Source organism: Spermophilus citellus (genome assembly GCF_964194105.1).
Source record: "Spermophilus citellus genome assembly, chromosome: 14".
In the NCBI taxonomy this organism is placed as follows: Eukaryota; Metazoa; Chordata; class Mammalia; order Rodentia; family Sciuridae; genus Spermophilus; species Spermophilus citellus.
In genome coordinates this window covers 93984836-94011885 of record NC_138194.1, presented here as the reverse complement: position 1 = coordinate 94011885, position 27050 = coordinate 93984836, and the positions used below count along the sequence as shown (strand labels likewise).

Below are 27050 nucleotides of genomic sequence, written 5' to 3'. Positions count from 1 at the left end.
AAAAGTATTGGTATTAATTCTTCTTTAAAGGTTTTGTAGAACTCCGCTGTATACCCATCTGGTCCAGGGCTTTTTTTGGTTGGTAGTTTTTTGATGGCTTCTTCTATTTCTTCCTTTGTTATTGGTCTGTTTAAATTGTGTGTGTCTTCCTGACTCTATCTGGGCAGATCGTATGACTTAAGAAATTTATCGATATCTTCACTATCTTCTATTTTATTGGAATATAGGGTTTCAAAATACTTTGATTATCTTCTGTATTTCTGTAGTGTCTGTTGTGATATTGCCTTTTTCGTCCCGTATGTTAGTAATATGAGTTCTCTCTCTTCTTCTCTTCGTTAGCATGGCTAAGGGCCTGTCGATCTTATTTATTTTTTCAAAGAACCAACTTTTAGTTTTTTCAATGTTTTTTTTTTGTTTCAATTTCGTTGATTTTTGCTCTAATTTTAATTATTTCTTGTCTTCTACTACATTTGCTGTTGTTTTACTCTTCCTTTTCTATGTTTTTGAGGTGTAGTGTGAGTTCATTTATTTGTTGGTTTTTCTATGACAACTTTTAAATCACATTTTTGAGGTTGATTTAGGTTCGTAAATACTTGCTAGGTTTCTTAGAGCTGGTTCAGTCCATGGAATTTGAATTATTATTTTGTAGTCTTTCCCAGAGATGGCATCTTCATTTATTGCCTTACTTATATCTGTTTCAAGAAAACGAAAATGTTTTGTAATAGAGTTGAAGTATTCACGAAGATGACAAGGTCCACTCCCAGCGTTAGTGGGTGCATTATTCTAAATTTTATAAATTGTATCAGTGTTTTCTACATTCTATAAAACCTGTATTTTAATGCAAAAAATGATACTTGTGATTTTTAAAAATCTAACTATTTTTATTCTTTGGATTTTAAAGGCAATCCAACATCCAGCAGATGAGAAGTTGCAAGAGAAGGCATGGGGTGCAGTTGTTCCACTTGTAGGAAAATTAAAGAAATTTTATGAATTTTCTCAGAGGTTAGGTAAGTTGAAAGTTTGTAATTATTACTTCCCTAGTGAAAAACATCTGTAAGGTCAAAATTATTTAAGAGTATTTCATGTTCACAGTACTAAATTTGGCTGGGATCTGCTTATAATCCCTATCAACCCAGGTCTTTGAATTATTTAGATCATTTTCTGAACAAATTATCACAAGAAAAATTTCATAAGAAAATTGCTTTTATTTCTTTATATACTAAAGGGTTTTAGTTTGAGAAAACTATTTGAAAGAGTTGTGTCCAACTCTATAGTCAGTCCTTCCCTGTATGATTTTTAAGAACACAAAAATTTGAATAACTCATGGGCCTGAGGAAGACTGTTAAATGTAAAGAGAGTGGTTGTTTATATAAGTTCTGTTTATTACTCTAAATAAGAATTATGATTTATTGTCCTAAGTGTAAAAATTAGTTCTTTTTACAGTATTTGCCTTTCAATCAAGTATCTGTATAGTCTAGCAAACCCTTGTGCCTCTGTCAGCTTGGGACCTTTCATCTCAGTTATTTTTTCTGTGTATTTAGAGCTTTTCCTGTCCTTAATACATAGGTGCATGTGCAGTTTTTAAAGTGCTTTAAGTGATCTTGGCCTCTTAGCATATGTCATTTAAAAAATAATAATAATTGAAGTATAGGTCAAACAAGTTGGACTTCAGTGTTCTCCTGTATTTAAACCATAAGAAATAACCAGTCTAGTGGCACTGTTCCATTTCAGCTGAGGAACGTAGTAGCACAAGTAAATGCAAAAAGCTATCCATCTTGCTGTTAACATTTGGAAACCCTGAACCTTCATAATTGTACACAAGGGACTTCTCTGAAGTACTAATTTAGGATATATGGTACCCTCATCTTTTGATCAATAAACCTGGTTAATTATGTTTTCTAGTTTCCTAGCTGGCAGATAGCATTTCCTCTCTTGCACACAATAGATATTTAATGTTTGTTAAATGAGTAAGTGATATATTGATAGATAAACACACCTGATACAGCACCTATGTATTAGGTATTTAGAAGCAGTCATAATAGTAATTTTAGGCTTTGGAGACATAATGGCCCATGTTATCACTTATTAGCTGTGTGGTCTGGATCACATCACTGCACTTCACTGAGTTTCAATATTCTCTCTGGACCTCCTGTTTATTCAGTTCTTTCCATTATGTCCCCTAATCCTTTCTCATTTCATCTCTTACTGCACTGTTGAGCCAGAAATAAAGATAAATTCCACAAACAGCACATGGAACACCACATGGATATCAAGTCACACATGGTCCTTCAGAATCTTTCGATACTACGAAGATGTTTGTGTGAACTGAGTATTATAATCACCAGGGGTTATACTCCAGAAGAGGGACCCTGATCCTTGCTGGTTTATATATTTATATGTAGAGAGGCAGGGCATGTATCACCTGACTAATGTGGAAGGTACAGGGGATTTTTTTTGTTTGTTCATTTTAAGAAGATACTGAGTTTTGCTAACAGGCCTGGGGAATTCTGATACTTGCTTGCTTTGGTCTGAGGCCTTGGAACCATTCTTTTTGAGACAACTACCTGGTTGAAGTTCTGTGATCACATGGTAGGCACATCACTTCGTCTTGCCTTGGTCTTCCTTCTGCACAAGGGGCTTATTTTTGGGAGTGCCCCTTGAGTCATAATGAGCAAATCCATCCAGCGTGTTGAGTTTGTGTCACTGGGCTAAATCTATTTAAATCTACATAAAAAGTTCATAGTACCCATAGTAATTGTGGTCGTATCTGCTTACTGTCTTAAAGTCCCTGTCCACATTTGAGTTGTTATGTGAGGATGCAAGGGCTAGTGTTTGTGAATGGATGTATGGCATTTGGTGAGAACAGATAGCTGTTGTCTCTAAAGTAAAACTCTGCAGAGACCTCCTTTTTGTTTTGCCATCTCATCTTCCCCCTTCTGGTTCTAGTCTGTGAACTGATTTGTCTTCATTATTTCTCCTAGTTGTCTTTTTCTTCCAACTTGACTTTGTAGCTTTGACTCTCATTCTAAGACAAGCTGTCCTTTATTTCTTGCAGAATTCAGAGCTTAGTAGCTCAGTGATTTCCTTCTGTCATCTGCTTTTCCTAAAATTTCTAACCATATGGTTTTGTTTTAGGAGCTTCATTAGAGTTTAATCCCTGAATCACTTCTTTTTTGACCATCCTTTCTTTCCAATTCGCTAGAGACCTGGGCCACCTTCTGTGGAGTCCTTTGTCCTTTGTTGTTTTTGTTTTGTTTTGTTTTGTTTTGTGTGTTTTTTTAGTTGAACACAATATCTTTATTTATTTTTATGTGGTGCTGGGGATCAGGGATTGAACCCAGGGCCTTGCCCATGCTAGGCGAGCGCTCTACCGCTGAGCCACAATCCTGCCCTGTCTTAGATTTTTAAGGCAGGAAATTGTAGGTTTTGTACCAGCACAGACTGCAGGGTGAGAATACATCCAGCAGCTTTATTTTTATTTTTTTTATTTTCTATTTATTTTTATTGTTCAAATCACCTTATTAATCCAGCAGCTTTAAAGGCAGAAAAATAGCCTTACCATCTTAAGTTTCCCTCTTCTGGTAGCTTCACCTATGAGTACTTCAGCCATTCATAGAGATAAAGTTCTGTAGCTATTGGTCACTGGCCGTTGGAACTAAGTCACATGACTCCACTCACCAAAGTAGTAGAACATGTGGAATACTGCTGTTAACCCTGAGATTTAGCTGGGCATGGTGGCACACACTTACAATCCCAGCTATTTGAGAGGTTAAGGCAGGAGGATTCCAAGTTTGAGGATAGCCTAGGCAACTTAATAGGAACCCTGTCCCAAACTAAAACATTAAAAGGTATAGAGTTATAGCTTAGTGGCAGAGCACCCTGGTATCAGATCTGTGGTACCAAAAAAAAAAGAATAAAAACAGAAAAGCAAACAAATACACAAAAAACAACCTTGAGACTTGATTAAATATAGGCAAATACAAATTTCTTCTTCTCTTTAGCATCCTATAATAATTTCTTGTAATATCTTTCTATTCTTACGTTTTTCAAACTTTACTTTGCACTTATATTAACACTGACACATGAAATGAATCTTGGGGAGAAGTAAACAGTTTTTTTCAAAATAAATTTTGTTCTTCTTAATTGGTCTTCTTCACATAAACTCTTAGATCTCTGTTAGCTCTGTCAATACCCTACAATCCAGTCTCCACACTGCAGGTGAAGTGAGGTTTTAAATACTAATCTGATGATGTCGCTACCATGTTTAAATGGTTTCTCCAGGGACATGGGAATTATAAGGCGAGAGTGCCTGACATGGCGCATGCATGGTATATGTATTGTCTTGGTCTTTGGTTACACTCTTCTTTGCTCTCCCTATTCCACCCTTGTTGGTCTTCTTACAGTTCTGTGACTGTCGTGTTCTTCTCAGCTCAGGGTCTGTCTTCCTGCCCTATCTGCAAACTCCTGCTCATTCTTATGTGCACTCCAATCTCAACCCCGATGTCACTTATTCAAGGAAGTCTTTTCCTGCCTTCAGCTAGGTGAGGCCCATTTGTATATTTTTCCACTGTTTCCTGTACCACACACTCTTTTTTAGCTTTTGTCACAACTGGAATCATGTCTATGTATAATAAGGCTCTCTGTGGGCATATATCTTCCTCTGTTCTCAGAGCTTGGCATAGAGGAAGCAGTTAAGTTTTCTGACTGACTTAAAAAAGGTTAATAGCTGCTATTTGGAGCTATTGTGTAGATGGAAAATAATGCCTGTGAAATGTCTAGTTCAGTACCTGGCACATAATAGATACATATCTTAAATAAGGTTACTGAAGGCTACCTAGAATGTTGCTTTATTTGGAAGAGAGTTTATTAAGTTGGACTTGGGAGTTAGAAGACACCTGGTATTTGCTAACTATCACCTTGTGCTCTAACCTATTTCAGACTCAGTTTATACATCTGTAATGCCTAGGTCATAGTTGATGGTGAAAGTTAAATGAGTATCTACTTTAAAAAATGCAGGACTGGGGATGTGGCTCAAGCGGTAATGCGCTCGCCTGGCATGCGCTGGGTTCAGTCCTCAGCACCACATAAAAAAATAAAGATGTTGTGTCCACCAAAAACTGAAAAATCAATATTAAAAAAATTCTCTCTCTCTCTCTCTCTCATAAAAAAAAAAATGCAGTGTAGGGATCTTTACAAATAGTAGAGCCGGTCCTTTCTTAAGGGTTGATCTGACATAAATCTATTAATTTATCATCAATATTTATTAATCTGACATTTATTTATTTTTGAGAGAGAGAGAATTTTAATATTTATTTTTTAGTTTTTGGCGGACACAACATCTTTGTTTGTATGTGGTGTTGAGGATCAAACCCGGGCCGCACGCATGCCAGGAGAGCGTGCTACCGCTTGAGCCACATCCCCAGCCCTGACATTCATTTATTAATGTTGTTATATCATCATTTAACTCTAAACTCTATCTAGTATCGTTTTCTGATTCTGTAACCTTATAACTAAGTTTGAGGGTTTTTTTTTTTAAGTGAAATAATGGTTTTTTTGTTTTTAAACATAGTATTTATTGATCTTGCATTCCAAAGGTGGAATTATTTCAAAGGAGCTAATTTGCTATTTAACAAATTAGAATATTTATATTACAGTCCCAAATGCAATGCCCAAAGATAACCTAGGAAGCTTATTAAACCCCGTATTTTGTTCTTAGTAACTAAAAGAAAGAAGATTGTGTTTATAAATAAGTGGCATATTCTTCAAGGTATAAGAAGTTGGTAATCAAGTCATAGCCACATAGATTCGATTGTGGACATAGTGCTATTGAACAGGTTACTCAGCTAGAGGTAATAATTACTGTTTCATAAAAAGCAAATTTTATACTATGTGGAATGGTGAAAGAATTTAAATTTGCCCTTCATTCCTGATGTTATACACATTCGCATTCTGTGTTATTTTGAAACCTGGGTTTACATATTGAATAAGTCCCTTTTAAGTTTCGTTGTGTTAAAAAGTATTCAAATTGAGTATATGCAATATATGACTAATGGCAAAATTTAAAGTTCTTTCATTGTTTTGATTATATTATGTAGGTCATTTGTGTTTTAGAGACCTTTTTTGGAATTGAAATCAAAACATTTATGAATTGTTCACTTTTATCAGAGAGATACAAAAACCTTAACATTTTTATCTTTCTGTTAGAAGCAGCATTAAGAGGCCTTCTGGGAGCCTTGACCAGTACCCCATATTCTCCCACCCAGCATCTAGAGCGAGAGCAGGCTCTTGCTAAACAGTTTGCAGAAATTCTTCACTTCACACTCCGGTTTGATGAACTCAAGGTAGAATTTTCTGCTTGTCGTGGTCAATATTAAAATCATGTTTTCCAATGAGTACTAGGAGGAAACGCCTGGAATCCTTAATAAAATGTGTTAAATGATGTCTAACTAGACTTTAGCATGAATGGAAAACTGAATTTGAAAGTATGACAGGTCTTTTGGTATAAAGAGCAAATCATCTAATATTGAGTCTTCATATTTTAAAATCACTGAAATAATAATACTGAATATTCTTTTCTAACGTTTTTTCTTTTCTGCTCATCCCCAGTTTTTTGCACCATTCTTTTAACATAAAGTTGTTAAAACTTTTGTCCCTCCCCCCACAACTTTTTTCTTTACTCCTTTTCTCGATCTAGCTAATTGTAGTATTTATAACTATAAATATCCTATTGTTAGAAGGGTTAGTGTAGAGGAATAAGTTCTGGGTTTTACATCAGACTTGACTTCAGTTTAGGCTCTGGCACAGTAATCAGCTATGAGACCTTGGGTTGGTCCTGGGCACCTTGTCTAGAAAACGAAAGAGCTAGATTGTGAACTTGGACATTTACAGTTGTATTATAGACGGTTATAATTATTTTATTAATACTTCTGCGCACAAATGATTTGTATGTAAATTTTAGTTTGCTTGAGAATTATTGCCCTGTTGCCTATGTTTATATACTTTTATCCAAAACAAGTGCCTCTGTATTCCTTTTTGGTTTTTTGTTTGTTAATGTTATTTTTTTTTTAAATATACTTTTAGGGTAAAAAGAAAGGAAGGTGTGCTTACTACCCATGACTGAAAAAACAGTCTGTATGGTTTCTGTATGTTCAGTTAGGACTGAGTACAGTCTTTTAAGACTTACTGGGTGATATCAGATTCGTTCTTAAAATGACATTATAAAATAGTCAACATTTACATAGCTAGTTAAAACTATTTAGTAGGGGTTTTTTTTTCACTTAAATTTTACATAAGTATCTGGTTCATAACAATTTTTTCTTTCATAAATGTCTTCTTTAGATGACAAATCCTGCCATACAGAATGATTTCAGCTACTATAGAAGAACATTGAGTCGGATGAGGATTAATAATGTTCCAGTAAGTTAATGCTTTGTATCACAGGGTTGGTAAGAATAATTCTTTTCTCAGTCTATTTATTTTATTCTTTTTATTCATTCATACAGCAAGTATTAAAGTTAGTGATTATGGACAACCACAGCTGTGGGAGGAGAGAGCAAATTGTAGCAAACCATGTGGTTTTTGCCTGTTTTTAGTCTTTTGAACTCCCATCACTACTTTAGTAAAATTGCTTTTTGTCTGTATAATATTGATACTATAACTTTCTCTGTGTATTCTCATTTTAACTGTACAGAAACTTTTAACATTAGTGTATGAGGTTTTTTGGTCCCCATATTCTTGGAGTGGAAGACTCCTGGAGAGAAATTGACCTGTACTAAGAGAAATAACTGATGTTGACAAGAGAGAAGAATGAGGTCATGGACTGTTAGCACATCTACACCTCATTGTGACTGAAGAAAAACGGCTTCTGGGCCTGTTCCTTGGCTGGTGCAGCTTGTCATCTATTTTTCTTCCTTTTTTTTTTTTTTTTTTTCCCTCCTGTTACAGGAGATTGAACCCAGGGACACTTTACCACTGAGCTACATCCCTAGCTGTTGTTATTATTTTGCTCTGAGGCAGTGTTTTGCTGGACTCAAACTTGGGATCCTCATACCTCAGCCTCCCAAATTGCTGGGATTATAGGCATGGGCCACTGCTCCTGGTTCTGCTGTTTTCTTTAGGCCTGTTAATCTCTTGTCATTCTCCTTTTTAAAGCTGCTTAGTGCTCTTTTTTCTTAAGGAGTTTAATACCATAAGTAAAACATTAGACATGAAGAAAATATTATCTTCTGCTTTCTGTATTTTGAGAATCTACATTGGTATAAAAAATAGAGAAATTTCAAAGAACAACCCTAACCTCGGATAGGTAATTTAGCAGAGAAATGCTATAACTATGTGAGGAGGAAAGAGATTTAAAAAAGAAAAAAAATGCAATGGAACCATTAATTTTTTTCATTGGAAAGTACTTATGAAATAACCGCTCTAAGACAGGCCCTGCTTTGGAGGTAATGATTTCTCTTCTATGAAGGATCTGTTTTTTTGCATCAGTTTGGTTTTATATAGACCAGTTCCTAATGTGAAGTTGACTTTTTTAATAAAATTAAAACACCCAATCTTACTGTAGTCATCCTTGCCCCATAACTAGAGGACAAAGGACATTACAGACATCTTTGTACTGTTTCTCACTCAGTTATTATAGGTAAAGCCAATAGTTTCCAAGTGAGATATCTTTCAGATTTCTTCCCCATCCTCCTTTTCATCTCCTGCCACTTTTATCCCAATGGAGCTCCCACTTCCCAATCTTATATGGTCATTCTATAGCAGCATAACTTATTTCTGACCTGCAGTCTTCTTACTTTTGATACAGTTCACCTACAGTCATGAGTTAAATTTCATTAAAGAATTGACTTGCTGTTCTTCCAACATTCTATGTGGTTCCCCATTCTATTTGGAAGGATAATAGGAACTTAGCATTTATGGCACTCTACAACCTGACCCCAGTTTAAATCTTTTGCTAGTTGCTGCCCTGCTGTTACACTGATTTTGCTAAAATTTATTCCACCAGGGCATTTGAAAGCATGCTTTTCTCTTTGCTGGTTAGGAATACCTTGCTCATCTATCATCATTATAAAAGTCTAACTCTTTTATGAGGCCTTCTTAGTTTCTTCTTATCTAACTCAGTATTTTTCTTACTTCCTTTTTCTGTCATTGCCTTTTAGCCGGGTGGACAGGATATACTTTCATAATTATCTCTCTATCCTCCATAGCATTTAGAACAGTTACTTGTATGTAGTAGAAAGTCCAACAAGGTTGTATTTAATTTTTTAATATCATTTAAGATATTTTAGAGGTTAATCTTCTAACGAAACTGCTTACTATCATTTGTAATTTTTTTATTTTTTTAAACAATACATAAGTAGTTTGTATATGTGAGGGTCTGAAATATAATTTTTAGAGGTATTTATTAGTTTGATAAACATTAATGAGGTAGGCACTCTGTCTTGGTCCTTTTAAAATATTTTCATATTTAATAATTAATAAACTAATATCAGGCACTCTTTACTTTTTTATTCAGGCAGAAGGAGAAAATGAAGTAAATAATGAATTGGCAAATCGAATGTCTTTGTTTTATGCTGAGGCAACCCCCATGCTGAAAACCTTAAGTGATGCTACAACAAAATTTGTATCAGAGGTAAGTATTGCCTAGGAAAATATTCTTTGCACTGACACTCTTCCACCTATTGCAGACATGATGATCATAGCAAGTCTCATGACTTTAAATACCTTCTCCACAAATGTGTACATTGAATCCTAACCTTTCCCTGAGACCCACACACACAGGTCTGCCCACAGTGAGCAGAGGTACAGTAGATACCACAGTGATTGCATGGCCTAATTGTACTATTGGTTGTCTTTTTCAACCCTGTCCTTTTCCATTCTTGCCTTTCTCAATTAATAGTACCACTGTGCAAACAAAACTTTTGGGGTTATCATTTTAAATTCCTTTGTTTACCTCAGTCCCCACATCTATCTTATCAACCAGTCATTTTGACTTATCCTCAAAAATATATTATGAATCTGAAAATCTAATCCATGTTATTGCTACCTACTCAGATCAAGCCACCACCCTGTCACCTGGATCACTGTATCCAAGCTGCAGTTGCTCTTCAGTTTTTCACTCTTAGCCCCACTGTAGTCCTTTCCTTGTATAGCAGCAGATAATCTTGAAACATAAACTATTCCATTCTTAGCTTAAAATGTGACTTACTAATACCCTTAGGATAAAATTCAAATACCATTTGAGCCTCCAGCCCGTATCTGCATGGCCACTCTTTTTCTCCCTCAGCTAGCATGTAAGCACTTTTGGGGACAGCTGTATTTCAAGTTTGGTAGAACAGTGCCAGTGCTTAGAATCTAGGGCATTATTTAGAAAGTTAGGAGTAGGAGCTAAATAATAAAGTTGCTAATTTTTCATATTATGATAAGTTTTAAGTTATTGTTAAATAACTTTGTCACTTTTCTTGTTCTCACACTTACAGAATAAAAATTTACCAATAGAAAATACCACAGACTGTTTAAGCACCATGGCTAGTGTATGTAGAGTCATGCTGGAAACTCCGTGAGTATTTTAGCTGACCTTTTCACTCCGACAATACTGTTGAAATGATTAGTATTTCAGAACATACTTAAATATGCACGGTTGCCAGATGCCCCACACTAGAAAGACTAATTAACTGGTCTCTTAGGAGCAGGAATTGTGTGGTGGTCTTTTAGGCAGGGGAGGGAGTAAGGGAAAAGCTCTAGTTACACCTGTTATAAAAACTGTTTATTTCTGTTTAGAAAGAGCCTTGCCTTTTTGCCAGAGGGCTTTTTATCCCTTTCTCTCCTATTAGTTCTTTACACTTGAACCTGAATTCTTTTCTGAGAATTTTTTCCTGTCAACAAGCAGAAAGAATCCCTCTTGGATTTTTTAATAATATGTTTTTTATTAGGTAACTTTCTTTGTTTTGGTGGTACTTTTTAAAAAATATTATTCTCTACCTCATTGGAAAACCTCATGAAGCAGGAAGACAACTTTCCTCCTCCTCCTCACATCAGGGAACAAGGTCCTGGGAAATGAAGGACTTCTTGCATGATGGCCAACCCACACATGTCTGGCTGTCCCTGGGCTGGACCTGGATGCTCTCTGCTATGCCATACTGCCTACCATAAAGATGTTCACTTTTTTTTCCCAAATGAGAGAAGAATATTGTTAAATTTTAGTAAAGTTCAAACCAAGTGTTATGATAATACATTTAGATCAAGCTGGGTTCTAAAATAGCAAACCAACTTGATTTGTTAAGCTGGTGACTTTTCATCATATTATTGGCAGTAGTTATTGTGTAATATCCATCCCCAAACTGTTACTCAGAGGCTACTTTTGATTACTATAAAATTATCACTGCCTGTCAAGCAGAAGGGTTAATATACTAAGGTAGGTGCACATGGAAACTAGAAAATGTGACTATTCCACCACTTTCTTCTCTCTGGGGACCTCATTGTGGAGAAAAGGGCTTAATGTTAACAACCCTGTTAGAGAATAAAGGGAGAAGTCAGTATCAACTGAAAGTGAAGTCAGCTAAGAGTTTTGTGATGTGCCTCATCTTTTCTGCCCTCCAGGGAGTATAGAAGCAGATTTACAAATGAAGAGACAGTGTCATTCTGCTTGCGGGTAATGGTGGGTGTCATAATACTCTATGACCATGTACATCCAGTGGGAGCATTTGCCAAAACTTCCAAAATTGATGTAAGTTACACATTGTTTTATATAATTCCAAACAATTTCTTACATGAAAACCTCAGGCTTTTATTTAAAAAGCTGGCAATGGACTCTCATAGAACCTAATTATAGTCTGTGATAATGATGGATTTTCTGCTTTTGCCATATTTCTGGTAGCTTATTTACAAGTGGAATTTAGTGATTGAAGGAGAATGTATTGTTGTAGAATGTCTCCATAGGGTCCTTGTACATATTTGGCAATATAAATAGATAATCAAATAAGCAAAATTTTCAAATTATGTTCTTCAGTTCCTTTGGCCAAAGACCATTTCAAAGAAAATGTTTCTTTTCAAAGTATATACTAGAAGTCAGCAGTGTTGACTCTAAGAAAAAAGTGAAAGAGTTTACTTATTTTCTCTCCCCTTTCCATTCATAATAATTTGTGATTATAGCCAGAATTCTACTTTCATTGTCTTTGTAAAAATTTATATTAGAAAAAAATGTCTTTTTCTGGTTTCTCTATTTTATTAGAGAAAACAATTACTTATTATTTATAAGTAATTATATAAAATTTATTTTGTCACCCTCATATTTCATTTGTCAAAATCTGACTAGTATGAGTTCACACTTACTGTGTGTTACCATGTCCCAGGAATTTTGCATTTGTTTTCCTGTGTCACTGTGACAATCCATTTAGGATATAGGTATTATCTCCTCTTCACTACTACTGCAACTAAAGATAAGGAAATGAAGTAATAGAATTGTTAATGAATGGTAGAGTGAGGTGTTTAAACCTGCATTCTCTGGTTTCCCAAGTTCTTTTTCACATTAACCAGGCTAATCTTAAGGGCCACCTTCTTTGAGCTGTTCCCCTTTTTAACAATTATAGTGAGTCCCTGTGCCTGGCCTGTCAGTTCTGCATGGTCTCTATGACTCCCCTCTCAGTCCTGCAAGACCTGCAAAATTCCTGGCTGCCATCTGCATGCTGTGAGGCCTCAAAAGTGCCTCTTTTCCTTGCTAGCATATCAATTCTGTCCTTTAAGTTGCTACTTAACATCTTTTCCAGGAAGTCTTCCCTTAGCAAACAGTTCACTTTTCCTTAGCATGGGTGGTACTTGTAGTTTGACTGATTTGGTTCTCAAAAAGTTAAGTCTTACTGACAAACTGAAAATAACACTTAGGTATAGGGGTGTGTGTGTGTGTGTGTGTGTGCGTGTGTGTGTGTGTGTGTGTGTTTCTTCTTCTAAGAATGAATGATTTTTGGGCTAGGGTTGTGGCTCAGCGGTAGAGCGCTTCCCTAGCATGTGCAGGCCCTGGGTTCGATCCTCAGTGCTCATAAAAATAAATAAATAAAGATACTGTGTCCAACTAAAAAATAAATGTTAAATAAAAAGAATAAATAATTTGCTGTTTCTAGAATGTAATCTCTCAAGTTCTAAATTATTTGTGGTCCTGATTTATTTTGTTTTATTGCTTTGAAAATAAATGTTAGATAAAAAAACATATTTTGGTTTTTCTGTTTGTTTTTTTTTTTCCTTAGATGAAAGGCTGTATCAAAGTTCTTAAGGACCAACCTCCTAATAGTGTAGAAGGTCTTCTAAATGCTCTCAGGTGTGTATGTACACAAACATATGTATAGAAGAAATAGGTTAGAAAAAATGTTTCAAATGTGAATAGTATGGATTCTGCCATTTCAGCTGAGTAGAAGCTTTGACCGCTTTTATTAAGATGATGGGAAGTGCTGTAGAAGCAAAGACTGCCTGAATAAAGAAGATCTATTCTAAATGAACATAAGAAGGATTAGGAGCTTAGTTTTAAACTTTTTATAATGTAAAGCTATTTTAACCATAAGCCTCGTGTTTAGAATTTTGTCTCTTGAGGTTTTTATAGCACATACTTCATTGGTTTTTACCAATCCGGTGTTTTCTTTTCGTTCTTGGTTCTTTTCTGGATACTCCCGTTGTCTCATCCTGGTTCCCCCATGTCCTTTTTTTTCTGATGGGTCTGACTCTGAAGCAGCAAGAGAAGGAAGTCTTCTGTTAAAACAGGAAATTGAGATCTAGGAGATTTGGTTATTTTGTCACCTTGAAGGAAGTATGCTTCAAATATTAGGTTAGAAACCTAGAATCTAGTATTATTTAGATTTTTAAGGGTAATTTGGTCCCATTTTCCTTAGAGTTAGGACAAAGGAGAGCAGTGTTGGTAAGGGAAGGATGGAGTGAAGGAGGAGGGGAGGAGGAGGAGTTAGCCCCCTTGGAGGCAGAAGGCACCTATCAGCTTTGTTAAGCTTTCTTTCCAAATATATAATGGAAAGTACAAAACAGAATTTTGTGATAAAGAAAATTCTTGAACTCTTTGGTTCTTAGTGTATTCTGTATGTTCTTTTTCACCTGGGAAGTTATATAAGCTTAGTCATTATACTTGGATGCTTTGTAGTAGTGGTTATGGTTAGTACCATTTCATAGCACCATAAATTGATAGTGAAATTTCATATATATGTATAAGAGTATTTTTTGCAGCTCACTTAGATAGGGATGGGTATCAATATTGACAGTATCTCCATTATATGAACCTCAAAATTACCTTAAGTTCTGAAGAACCTGTTTTCAAATTCAGGATTTCATTCTTGATATTCCAAATACTTTATGCTGTCCCATTAAGTCTTGGGTTTATCATGTGTTGAACTTTAGTATGATCACTTGGACAATTGTGAAAAATGCAGATTCCCAAGTCACCACCTTCAGAAATCTCTTTCATTAGGTCTGAATTGGACTCAGGCACTTCATTTTAAACAAACACCCTGGCTGATATTTTGAGAAACATTGCTTAAACTAACTTGACCCAGCCTACAATATGCTACACTCAGTAAATGAGATAATGTTAAGGAAGTATTTTAGAACCCCAAAAATATATTATGCAAGTATTATTTAGAGCCCTATAAATTAGAATTTTCCTTTAAAGAATTAATGACCAAAAGATTTTAAATGGAAGTATAATTGCATCTGTGTCCATGTGTATATTTTGAGTGCTGTTCTGCAGTAATTATATAGTATCTACAGCTTGCCATATTTCTATTTAGAGAAAGTAACAGGTCATGTGTACATTTTACCTGTGGAGAAATGGAAGCAAATATCTTAGTCATGAGAGGTTGAGTGGTAGATGAGTGGCTTATTAAATTTAAGAGTAAAAGTAAATAATAGTTGTTTCTTCAGAAGAAAAGTCATACACACTTGGAAAAGGACTTTGTTTTTATGCACAAAGGGAAAGAACAACAGACTCTTCATAACGTTATTTTCACATACATTTGTTATTATTGGCTTTTTCTTAATAAAATAGTGATGTAGACTGACTCTGTCCAGGGACAGCTGAGAATGGCTAGAAGCCAGGATCACATCTACAGAAGAGATTTGTGTTATGGTAGACAGAGGAAAACACTCGAGTTCTTTAAGTGTCACAACGTGGGGTTGGGGTTGTAGCTCAGTGGTAGAGCCCTTGCCTAGCATGTGGGAGGCCCTGGGTTCACCCCTTGGCACCACGTAAAAATTAAATTAAGTTATTGTGTCCATCTACAACCAAAAAAAAAAAATTTTTTTTAAAGTCACAACGTATTGCATAGAAATATTTCTAATGCTTCTGCAATAGATTTATTGTGTACATTGCTTGTTTTTTTCCAACATAGGAGAAATAGAAAAAAAAACAGAAGGGAAGAGTTGAATATCAGAACTTTGTTTACTGATATCAGGAGGATCATGTGTAGCTTTATATACTTTATCTGCATACATGGAATAGAAGGGCTAAGTCTTTGCCATATATGAAATTATGAAATTACTACCCATTTAATATAAATATTCCTCTATAGGTTTTTTCTTGCTAGCTTGGCAACCTACCTTTTCTTTCTACCACAAATATTGATAGAACCTCTGTTATGTACCAGTTACTCTGGTGTTTATTCTATAATAAAAGAACAGGTTAGGAGTCATTTCTCAGTGACATCATAAAGAATACTTAATGTTAGGTATTTTTTAAGCATGTGTCTATCTCTTTGCCTCTCCAAAGATCTCTGTGAGTAAAGTATTCAAAAATTAATACTTTAATTTTTTAATTTATTTGAAATAAACCTCACAGTTGACTTTAAATTCCTTTAACAGAGAACGATCATCTTTGTGAACTTGCTTAAAATGATCTAATCCTTAAAAAGATTATATATGAAATTCTTTTAAACCAAATTAATTTGTATGAATTATCTCCAAAATATAACTCATATTGCATATCTGTCTTCATTGTTACTAATCCAATCAAGCCTTGGGCATCTGTCTTGATCCTAAGTAGCAGGAATCCTTAGGATTCCTGTGGTGAATCTTCATTCACCATTTAGTTGGGGGATTCTTAGTTTGGATTTGCATGCTCAAGTGGAATGTATCTGCTGGAAATAAGGTACTTAAAGAGAATTGAGACATTTTTAGGGATGTGAGCTATAGTCTTTGAGCTATTTTAGTACAGAATAGAACAGATCTGTAAGGGACCAGAGAGGAGGTAAGTAGTTCAGGCTTTCTGGGCCACATGGTTTCTGTCACAGCTATTCAGCTCTGCCATTGTGGCAATAAAGTAACCATAGATAATAACATAAATTAATCAACTCAGTATATTCCAATACAACTTTTTTATGTTAACACTGAAATTTTAATTTCATATAATTTCCATGTTAACATCAAATATTACTATTCTTTTGATCTGCTTCTCCACCCCTAGCCATCCAGAGTTATAAAAAAATATAAATATGCTTGGCTCACAGGTCATTCACAAATAGGTAGTGGATTAGACTTGGGCCCTAATTTACCAACCATTGTAATAGAACCATTAACTTTCCTCTGAGAGAAAGGTTGCCAGTTGTGTACTTGTGAGTTGAACCAATCATTTCAGCAGGGTAGTTGTAATTAAGTGAAACAGCGATTGGCTGTTCTGTTAGGTGGTGAACAACCAAAACTGGGTAGCTGCAATGAGAATGCCTAAATAATCTTGTGAGAGATGTACCTGACCAATTGCTCATTTTGTTGTAATCATAGAACTGGATGTGGATTTTGTTTAGTTCCCTAATTGATCAAGGTTTTCTTTTAGGTACACAACAAAACATTTGAATGATGAGACTACCTCCAAGCAAATTAAATCCATGCTGCAATAACTGTTCTGGAGTAAGCACCTGCTGTAGACAGAAGACAGTATTCTGCAATGACTGAGAATGCAGTTTTTTAGTGATTGCAATTACTATCTCATTTATTCTTGCTTTTATTTCTTTCCTCGGTTCCTCTTCCCTCTTTTTTAATCATGTTCTTGTTCTTAAGACTTCTTTTCTGTGCCAAAATCAGTAAAATTATACTCTGAGGGGACGTTGTCCTTTCAAACAGGCCATCTAAGGCAGCTAATTATGCATTGCATTGGGTTCTCTACTGAGAAAAATTCTGTGACTTGAACTAAATATTTTTAAATGTGGATTTTTTTTTTTGAAAACTAATATTTAATATTGCTTCTCCTGCATGGCAAAACTGCCTACTCTGCTATTTAAAAAACTTTAATGACTTTATTTTTTACTGCCGCTTTTTTCATGTGCAGCCAAAATGAAAATGTTTAAATTAACTGTGTTGTAAAAATGGTACCCAACACAAACTTTTTTTAAATTAGTTAAGACTTTTGTTTAAAGTTTTAAGTTTGCATTTTGACTTTTTTTAAAGGATGTATGTTGTGTGTTTAACCTTTATTAACTAACGTTAAAAACTGTGATGTGTGCGTAGATATTACGTATGCATGTTCATGTTTAAAGGATGGCTGTTGATGATAAAATAAAAATCAGCTTTCATTTTTCTAAGTGTGGTTTGGTTTACTGATGTTTTGTTTTTAGGCTGGTGAAGTTTTCCCCATGTATAGTTTTATGGAATGCATATATACATTGCATAATTTTTCCTTCTGTTAGGGTATAGATAATTGGGTCTCTAGTATTGTCTATGTACATCATTTTAATCGCTTTTAAAACTGCTATGTATATAAGCCCAGGATATTGTCATTAACTTGCCTTCTCTTCTTGATTTATTCTTCATGGACATAGTGATAGAAGGAAATGCACGCTTGCTTGATTCTCGGTTTCAGGAGTGCAAGGGCAGAATCATGAAGCATGGGGTGTGGAAGGAAGAGTGGCCCTTATAACACTGGGAGAAGAGTGAATAGAAGAGGGACTTCCCAGGAGGCAATTAAAGGCCATGATCTCAGTGGTGGTAGAAAACTAACATGTTTTTTAGTTTAAGGGTCATAAAACCTAAATCATGCAATCTGAATCTCTTGGTTGGGAGAAGCTGCTTGAAGGTTGTCTAATCTAATGTGGCAGTAGTGTAATGAAGAGTATCTGAGGTATGTAATACAGTTAAAATGATTAACCATGGAAGAACATCACTGCAGTTCCCACAAAACCTTCTGGATTCATCCACCAGATCATGGCACACACAGCCCTTCCTGACCAAATTCCTGCTGACTTATCTGGCCTCCTGCCCGATACTCTCCCACTTCACACCCAGTTCTGCAGCCGCGCTCAACTCCTTGCTGTTCACAGATCACTCGACATACGTCCATAATTCTGATCTGTCTGGAACCTGAACCTGGTTTCCTCTTTCTCCTCCTTTTGTATCTGACCAATACCAACTCTCTTTCAAGGATCAGTGTATGTTACCTCCTTCATGAAACTTTTTGGATAATATTGGCATCTTTCTAGGCATCTTCTAAGAAGATTGTAATGGGCTGAATAGTAACACACACACCCCCCCCCAATACATCTCTCTGGAATCTATAAATATTACTCCATTTGGAAAAAGGGTATTTGCAAATGAAAATAAGAACTTAGAGATGACATCATCTTGGATTAAGATTGGCCCCAAATCCAATGACAAGTTCTTAGAAGAGAAAAGAACGGGAAACACACACAAAGCAGAAGCTAGCCATGGAAGGATGGAGGCAGAGGTGAGTAGTGTATCTACAAATCAAGGAACTCAAGAATTGCTGGAGCCACAGAAACTAGGAGAGTCGTGAACAGGGTCTCCCTGAGAGCCTCCAGAAGTTTCCGACCTTGCTGATGTTTTGATTTAAGACTTCTATTCTCTAAGACTGTGAAGCCACCCAGTATATGGTAATTTGTTACTATTGCCTAAGAACTTAATACAAGTATCTCATAGAACACCTCTGAAATATAACTGCACTTTGGGGTGTCTTTTCTGATACTAGGAGAAGCATAATGTCTGGAGAGAAGACGTCTTAATTGTCCTTCAGTGACCCAAAGAAGGAACTTGCACAGTACCCAAATTTGAATAGGTGCCAAGAGAATGCTTGAATAGCGTGAATGGATACAAATAAATAATGATTGAAATAGAGGTAGTGATACTGCTGTGGTCTATTTGGTAATATAGTTCACAATCTGCATGTGGAAGAATAAGTGGGAAAAATCCCTTAACTCTAGCCCTGAGGTCAGCAAAAACTGGTCTGTGGGCCTGTTCGCCCAACATCCATTTTTGTATAGCCTGTGAACTGAGAATGGCTTTAAAAAAAGGTTGGAAAAGAGAATAACAAATGGTTTTTTAAAAGGTTGAAAAAATATTTTGTAGCATGATAAAAGTATATGAAATTCAAATTCCAGTGTTCCCAAATAAAATTTTATTGAAACATTGCCTCACTTTTTGTTTATATATTATTTTTGGCTACTTTAGCATTATAGCAGTAGAATTGAATTGTGGTCCTCGGGCAAAAACATTTACTGTTCCTCTACAGAATTTGCTCATCCCTTCCCTAGTTACCAGAGAAGGTAATTTGAAGACCTCAAGTACTAGGAGCATGGTGCTGCTGTGGGATAAAAGGAGTCATCCCTGCTGCCAGATGGTTTCAGCTTCGGGTCTAATATTGCTGTTCAGATAGCCTAAAGATAGGAAGTAGGAATCTGCTCACCTGCCACATCTCATCTCTAGCATCTGCCATTTGAATGGATAATCATGGGGCTGGGCACAGACTCATCAGGAAAGAGGGCCAGGATTAGTTGGCAGGGTCTGCCCTGCCTTTTGGGGAGAGGTGTGGCCCCATTCTGATGTAGGTAAATTTTATCACTCTTTAGCTGGCCGCCTCTTACTCATAGGCAAGCCCTCATGCCTCTCCTCACCACAGTGAGGTAAGGCATTGCATCATTTACCAACTATACTTACGATTATTCATTGTCCCATTTCTGCATCCCTCAGTGTGAATCAGTGGCATGTAACTGGTCATTTTCTCACTTTAAAAGATTTGGATTAAAAAGTGTTCTCGACTAGCCAGGTATGTGTTGTATACCTGTAATCCCAGTGATTTGAGATGCAGGGGGATCCCAAGTTCAAGGGCATTCTGGGTGACTTAAACAAGATCCTGTCTCAAAAGTGGGGATGGGGATATAGTTCAGTAGTAGAGTTCCCTGAGTTCAATCTGCAGTACTAAATTTTAAAAATAAAAATAAAAGATATTTGGGGCTAATAAAAGATTGTTTTACATATTATACTTGTCCTAAGAACAATTGGCATTTGTGCTCAAATTTAGGTCTTTTGAATTAGTATGCCATTCCAGCTCTGTTTGAGGTTGCAGTAATGGCAATTCCAGAAATTCTTATAAAGTAATCCCTTACAGAACATACTTTAAAATCTTTAGAATGAGATAGACCATGAAAGATATAATGGGAAGGTCTGTGTTGAATCAGGAGACCCCAGTCCTGTCACTTCTTAGGAACTCTGTTTTCCTCACCAATAAAATGAGAACTGAAACAAATGATCTCTAATATTGATTTCCATGTCACACACAACACCTGTCTTTTCTCCGCTGTCTGAAAAGGTGAAAGTACTTTAGCCAGTGTTTGGCCTCCCTGGCTTGGATTAAATCTCATGTCCTTATTGATAAAATGAAATGATCCTAACATCTTCCTCTCACATCAGGTATGGTGGTGCACACCTGTAATCCCAGTAACTCTGCTGAGGCAGGCAGGATTGCAAGTTCAAGGCCAGCCTTAGTAATTTATTACCCAGGCCCTAGACAACTTAGTAAGACCTTGTCTCAAAAAAATGGGTTGAGGATGTGGCTCAGTGTTTAAGTGCTCAATCTCAGTACCAAAACCTTCCTCTCTAGGGTGACCGCAAGGATTATGTTAGTTTATGTCCATTACATCCTGTGCATGTAATAAATGCTTGGTGTTAGTACTGACTGTGGTCTATTTCAGATATCGTGTTCATGAACATGCATTGTTCTTCATTTATCCACAGTAACCAACATACTAGTTCTAACTATTTAGTTAATGCTAGGTAATTCTGCACATTTTTTTTTTCAAGTACTGAGGATTGAACCCATAGTCTCATACTAGGCAAGCTGTCTACCATTGAGCTACATCCCCAGTCCATTTTAAGACAGTCTTGCTACATTGCCCAAGCCAGCCTCAAACTTGTGATCCTTCTGCCTCAGCATTCCAAATAGCTGGAATTGCATGAGTGCATCACCAATCCTAGCAATGCTGCACAATTTAATCCTTTAGAAAGATACTGTAACTACTAACAAAAATTTAGTGTGTGATAACAAGTTTTCTAAATGGGCAGGAGATTACCTGCATATTTGCAATTTGTTTCCTGTAGTGTTGGGGGTGAACTCAAGGCCTTGTGCTTGCTAGGCAAGCACTCTACCATTGAACTATATATCTACAGCCTGTACAACTATTTATTGTAAACATCAAGCTCTAATATATGTTGCCTTAGCACATTCACAAGCAGTTTTTCTGTCGATAACATTTAGTAAATAAGAGGCACACATAATTTGTATCCTAGGACAATAATGATGGGTAAGAAGCACCAGTTTTCGGGTACGCAGAGAGGACATTTGGGATCAAGGAAGCCATATGTTCTCTAGTATCCAGTCTGAATATTAACACAAAATACCAGGATCTTTTCCTCTCTCTTGTTTTGAAGGGAGGTAAGGTAGGTAGGTAGGCAGTTGTTAAACAAAATAGCAGGATCTATCCGTTCTCTCTCTCTCTCTCTCTCTCTCTCTCTCTCTCTCTCTCTCTCTCTCTCTCTCTCTCGAAAAACTCTCAAAGACTAATCTGTGGTATAATGGAGATAAGTTAGATAGGCCTGGGTCATCCAACTAAATTCTATGGCCTTGGCGGCTCCTTGAAGTTACTGAAGTCTCAACTTCCTCTCCTGTAAAACAGAAAATAGTGGTTGTGAGGAATACATGAGATTTGGCAGCTGCTGTGGAACTTTTGGTTTCATCATTTTCTGAAGCTGACACATCAGGTTTTCACAACTGAAAGTTAACACTACCTGTAAGCATGCAGGTGAGTCCACTTTTATATTTTAAGGTGCATAAAGCAGTTTGTCCATATCTTATTGATGTTAACCCTCCCTGGGAAGATATTGAGACCTTTGGGTATAATGCTTCCATCTATTCTTATGCCCCCATGCCCTCCCTGGGGGGGAGTAATGCTATATGATCAATTTGCTTGGTGAAGTGGAATCCTAGGGCACATTCAGGCTGAGAATGTTCTGTCTTCCTGGCAGTCTCCTTTACTATGTGCCTTACACTTGGAATTAGCGGAGTGATGGTGTGATTTTTGTTTAATGCTTGCCCCCTCTCCCACTTCAGATGTCAGCTCTGTAAGAATAGGACCTGTTCCCTGCACAGCTGTGTTCCCAGTACCTTGACATCATAAATCACTAGATTATATGGTGGAAGACACTAAGTGCTATTGAAAATTCTAGGTAGGCTAGGAGTGCTGGGCAGGACAGAGTTTGCAATTTCCCAGGGTGGATGAGGAAGGGTAGGTCTCATTAAGGAGCATTACTCAGGCTTAAAGAAGAATGACTTTAGGACATTGGCCAGGAAATGGATGAATCTGAAGACTATCTTCCTAAGTGAAATGAGCCAGTCCCAAGAAGTCAAACGTCAAATGTTTTAATATGTGGAAGCTAACCCACAATAAGGGGGGAAGAGGGGAAGAATAGTTTTCAGTAGATGAGACAAAGGGGAATGAAGGGAAGGAAGCAGGGATAGGAAAAGGAAAACAGTGGGATGAATCCATAATAATTTTCCTATATACATATATGAATACACCATAGTGAATCCCACCATCATGTCCATCCACAAGAATGAGGTCCTAATTAGAATAAGTTATATTCCAAGTTTGTATAATTACATCAGAATTAATTCTATCATATATAACTAAAGAGAACCAATTAAAAAAAAAAAAAAGCATTCAAGCCAAGCTAGGAAGGAAGGCAGGCAATTGTTAGTGAGAATCTGGAAGGAGTCCCACAGCCCAGAGCAGGTGCAGAGGCCTTGGCACAGAGCCCAAAGGAAGGAAGATGCAGGCAGGGGTCATGGGTCAGATCATGGGAAGCCTATGGCCCCTGGGAAATTTGGGCTGTTCTTGAGACGTTGGAGAGCTCAGAGACAAGGAGTGACATGATCTTATGTAATTAAAACACTTCATTCCAACTGCCCTGCCAAGAAGAGGCAGGCTCAGGGAGACCTGTTAAACAATTGCTATGATGGAGGCTAGGAATTTTGGCAGGTGGTTGCAATAATGTGGCAAGTTGATGGTTCTATCTTCAAATTACATCCTGAAGTGCCCACAGGATATAATTTGAAGACAGAACCATCGACTTCTCTAGCAGACAGGATGTATGAGAGCGGGGTCTGGAGTGATGCTAGATGGGTGGAGATGGGACATTGGGGTGGAGCAGACTGGGGTGGGGGGCTACTTCTAGGCTCCATAGTAGTGTCCTTTTCTGGGGGCTGAGGGTTTTGCCCACAGAGGCTTTGACTGGTCTGGTCTGGGAACAGGGACATTTCTCTAGGGGCTTTGAGGAGCTGGGAAGAGTGAGAGGTGTGAAGGACAGACAATGACGCAGCCAAATATAGAGGGACACACCTCTGCACCCCTTTCTGCTCTTAACTGACTCTGTGACTTCCCTGGACCCCATCTTCTCTATCCATTAAAAAAAAAAAAAAACAACCCTACAGTCCCAACTCCTACCTACCTTTGCTGAGGTGATACCATCTTCTCTTTGGGGAGGTCCAGGAAGCTGTTCAGGAGTGGCATCTACGCACTGAGCAGTGAATTCTATATTGAAGCCTCAGTGGCTGGCTGCCAAGCAGCCCCTCTATGTCACCTCCTCTGCCAGCCCCAAGCTAGTACCTCCTGGAGAGAGCAGGCCTTCCTGCTGAAAGGTAACCTCCTCTGAGCACAGTTGAGGTGGGCTCTCCGGGAGGCCCTACCGAGATGAGGGGACACATCTTTACTGAAGAGCTGCTTGTTCTGTAACATGCTCTTCAGGTGGCACAAACATGAGGAAGCAAACTCAGAGAAGTAAGAAACCTCAGATCACCTGCTACTGATAGGGCCAAGTTCACCTCATATCCATTGGCTTCAGAACCTTGCATGACTTTTCTCCAACTTAGATGAAAGGAAACTTACTTTCCATAATGAACTTGACTTTATAAATCCATTGTTACATGAAGATCACTTGTAATTTCAGGCAAAGGTTACTTTTGAAAAAAGTCAAACTTTCTTCAAATATTCATCATGTGCACTGGGATGACCTTTATCAGTATGTTACCACAGTGAAGAGACTTTCATTGCTACTGTTCATTCTCTCCCATGCAAAAGGACAGATTCTTGCTGGGAAAGAAGACAGGTCAGTCTGAATGGTGAAGGTCAAAGGGCAGGTTGAATGACAAAGTGGGGTGAGGGGCTGGCCAGAGGTCGTGTTGAGGAGTGACCAGTGGAACTGGAGGACTGCTGGAAGTGAGGAGGTGACAGGGATTGGGACTTTAGTTTAGATCACATATAGGAGTTCTAGTGTCTTTGAGACATGTGAGTAGACATTGAATTTCTTTTAAATTACTTGTGGCTGCCTCACTATACTTCTTAATTAGAACAAGGGGCACTTCTGATCCCATAAGAGCAATGTGCAAAGAGAGACTTGGGTTGGTTTGATGGATTGGACCACTTGAACAATGTGAGTGAAGAATATCCATATTCTTGCTTCCCCACAGAGAGGAGCCCAAGCTAGCACTATTTAGGCTGAGGAGACTCTGAAGGTACAAAGTGTGACACGGTGCCTCTTTTCCCTCTCCAGGACTTATTACAAGGTCTGCAAGGATTTCCTTGTCTGAAGCTCAGTTTTCTTTTTTTGTACTGGGGATTGAACTCAGGGGCACTTAACCACTGAGCCACATCCCCAGCCCTATTTTTTTTTTCAAAAGAGAGAGAGAGAGAGAGGAGAGAGAGAGAGAGAATTTAAATATTTATTTTTTAGTTATCAGCAGACACAACATCTTTGTTTGTATGTGGTGCTGAGGATCGAACCCAGGCCGCCGGGGCCGCACGCATGGCAGGCGAGTGCGCTACCGCTTGAGCTACATCCCCAGCCCTGAAGTTCAGTTTTCATGTTACCAGGCATAATTCACTAGCATGTACACAATATGTCACATTTTTAGCAAGTTTACATACATCTATCTCCAAATTTTTATGCAGGTAGTTCATATATATGCATAGGACTGAAAGGATAAACACCCAAATGTTGATACCAATTTTATCTGGGGTATGGGACTAGGGCTGGTAGTATGGCTCAGCGGTAGAGTTCTTGCCTAGTATGCCTAAGCCCCGGTTTGATCTACATAAAATAGAGAAAAGAACTTCAAATGTTTATATGTTTTCTTTTTTTCCTTTCCTTTTTTTTTCTTTTTTACAATGAGCATTGTTTTAATCCTAAGTTTTATCATTAGAAGAGAACATGTAAGATGATATTGCTCAGTGTGAGCCACACCAGGTGATCTCTCTGTCTCATGAACTCTGTCTTAATGAGTTCTACTTTTGTCTGGTGTGCTCTGCTTGGAAGAGGATAAGTGCAGGATGTTGGGATTGAGCAGGGTAGCCCTGGTCTGGTGGCCTGCCATGCCCTTGGGCTCTTCCTGCTCGGTGTCCATGCCCCCAACATACACATAAACACACAGCCTTGTTGGGGAAAGCCTCTGTGAGAAGAAATCCTGTCCTAGGGAGAAGCTGGGAGTGACCCAGCAAGCCCAGGCAGAAGGAAGACAACAGAAAAAGCCCTGGTCTCCGGGGGCAAGGCCCAGCCTCTGGTCCTCTGCTGAGAACTCCTCTCTCAGCTCAGCACTCCCCCCACCCCCCTGCACTCTGGAATCCCTGAAGGGTACAGTTGGGTGAGACCTGAGTTCAGTCCATCTCTCTCATCTTACAGATGGGAAAATAGGCCAAAAGATTGCTTCAGGACGGTGAAGTTAAGGGTAGTTGTCTAAGTCTCTGGTTACCCTAGAGAGCAGCTTCCCTCAGAAAGAGTGATATTGTGAATATCAACATCATACAACAGCCAGCAGCCGGGAGCTCTCCCAAGTTTGTACGTATGATTTAAAATATCCTCGCTACATGATTTGCTAGTGATGGTTACCATCCTTGTTTCACAGAGGGTCACTTTACAGGAGGTTGGAGCATAGAGGGGGCAGAGGCGGCCCAAAGCTGCACAGCTGTCAGTGGCAATGGAGCAGGACATCAAACCTCCATTACCTCAGGAAGAATCCTGATCCAAGGCGGGACCCTCGCCTAACAGTTCACAGCCAGGCCTGTCAGCACCCGTGGCCTTGGAAGGTCAGCGACATCCTGGCTTGCATGGAGACTGGGACTGTAGATGCCTGGTGTTGGGATGGCTATGACCCTCCCTGCCCAGACACTGGCCTAGAAAGTTCTGAAAGGCAGAAATCATGTCACCTTGGCACTGCTGCATGGTCTTAGGGAAGCTGCCTGCCTTCTGCACTCTGCCCCTCAGTTTCCCCCAAACACTCATCCAGGGTGGAGGTGGCTTCACTTCACACGGGGCTTTCACATGCACTGTGCCCTGTTGTCCATGGCCTTGAGAGGTGGTTGATAATGAGAATTTGGTGAGTCTTGCTGAGGCTGTTCATGCTGTTAATACAGAGCCAGGCCAGAGCCAGGTGGGCCTGAGGCAAACATGCTGCAACCTCGAGCCACAGTGCCCTGCCTGCTGGGTGACCTGGGCAGTCCTGAGCATCTCTGCACCCAGTCTCCTTTTCACCAATGGATGTTGAGCTGATGCCACACCGGGACTCAGCCTCACCTTCCTCCACGCGCACGCAGCTCCTTCCTGCCTCCTCTTCCCCTCCTCCCTGGGCTTCAGATAGGAGGCTCAGAGCCAGGCTGAAGGTCCCTCACCAGGGCTACTCGCCAGGCTGAGCCTTAGACTCCTGGCTGAAGTCCAGGTGCTAAGGCTCTGCTCCTTCCCGG

The 27050-nt window shown here is 38.2% G+C and overlaps 1 protein-coding gene across 10 annotated transcripts in view; it reads left to right on the top strand.

Annotated features, from left to right (window-relative positions):
* Positions 1-19394, top strand: part of CYRIB (CYFIP related Rac1 interactor B) — a 144589-nt gene extending 125195 nt beyond the window's left edge. For 9 of the 10 annotated variants that reach the window (XM_081266320.1, XM_081266313.1, XM_081266315.1 and 6 more), the window contains 8 exons: positions 902-1007; positions 6205-6341; positions 7339-7416; positions 9512-9628; positions 10476-10555; positions 11596-11722; positions 13236-13306; positions 16811-19394. In XM_081266320.1, the coding sequence (XP_081122446.1) occupies positions 902-1007; positions 6205-6341; positions 7339-7416; positions 9512-9628; positions 10476-10555; positions 11596-11722; positions 13236-13306; positions 16811-16874 (780 nt within the window). In that variant the 3' untranslated portion in view covers positions 16875-19394. The remainder of the gene's footprint in view (positions 1-901; positions 1008-6204; positions 6342-7338; positions 7417-9511; positions 9629-10475; positions 10556-11595; positions 11723-13235; positions 13307-16810) is intronic. The other variant, XM_081266314.1, reaches the window with a different exon arrangement.
* The last annotated feature ends 7656 nt before the right edge of the window (positions 19395-27050 follow it).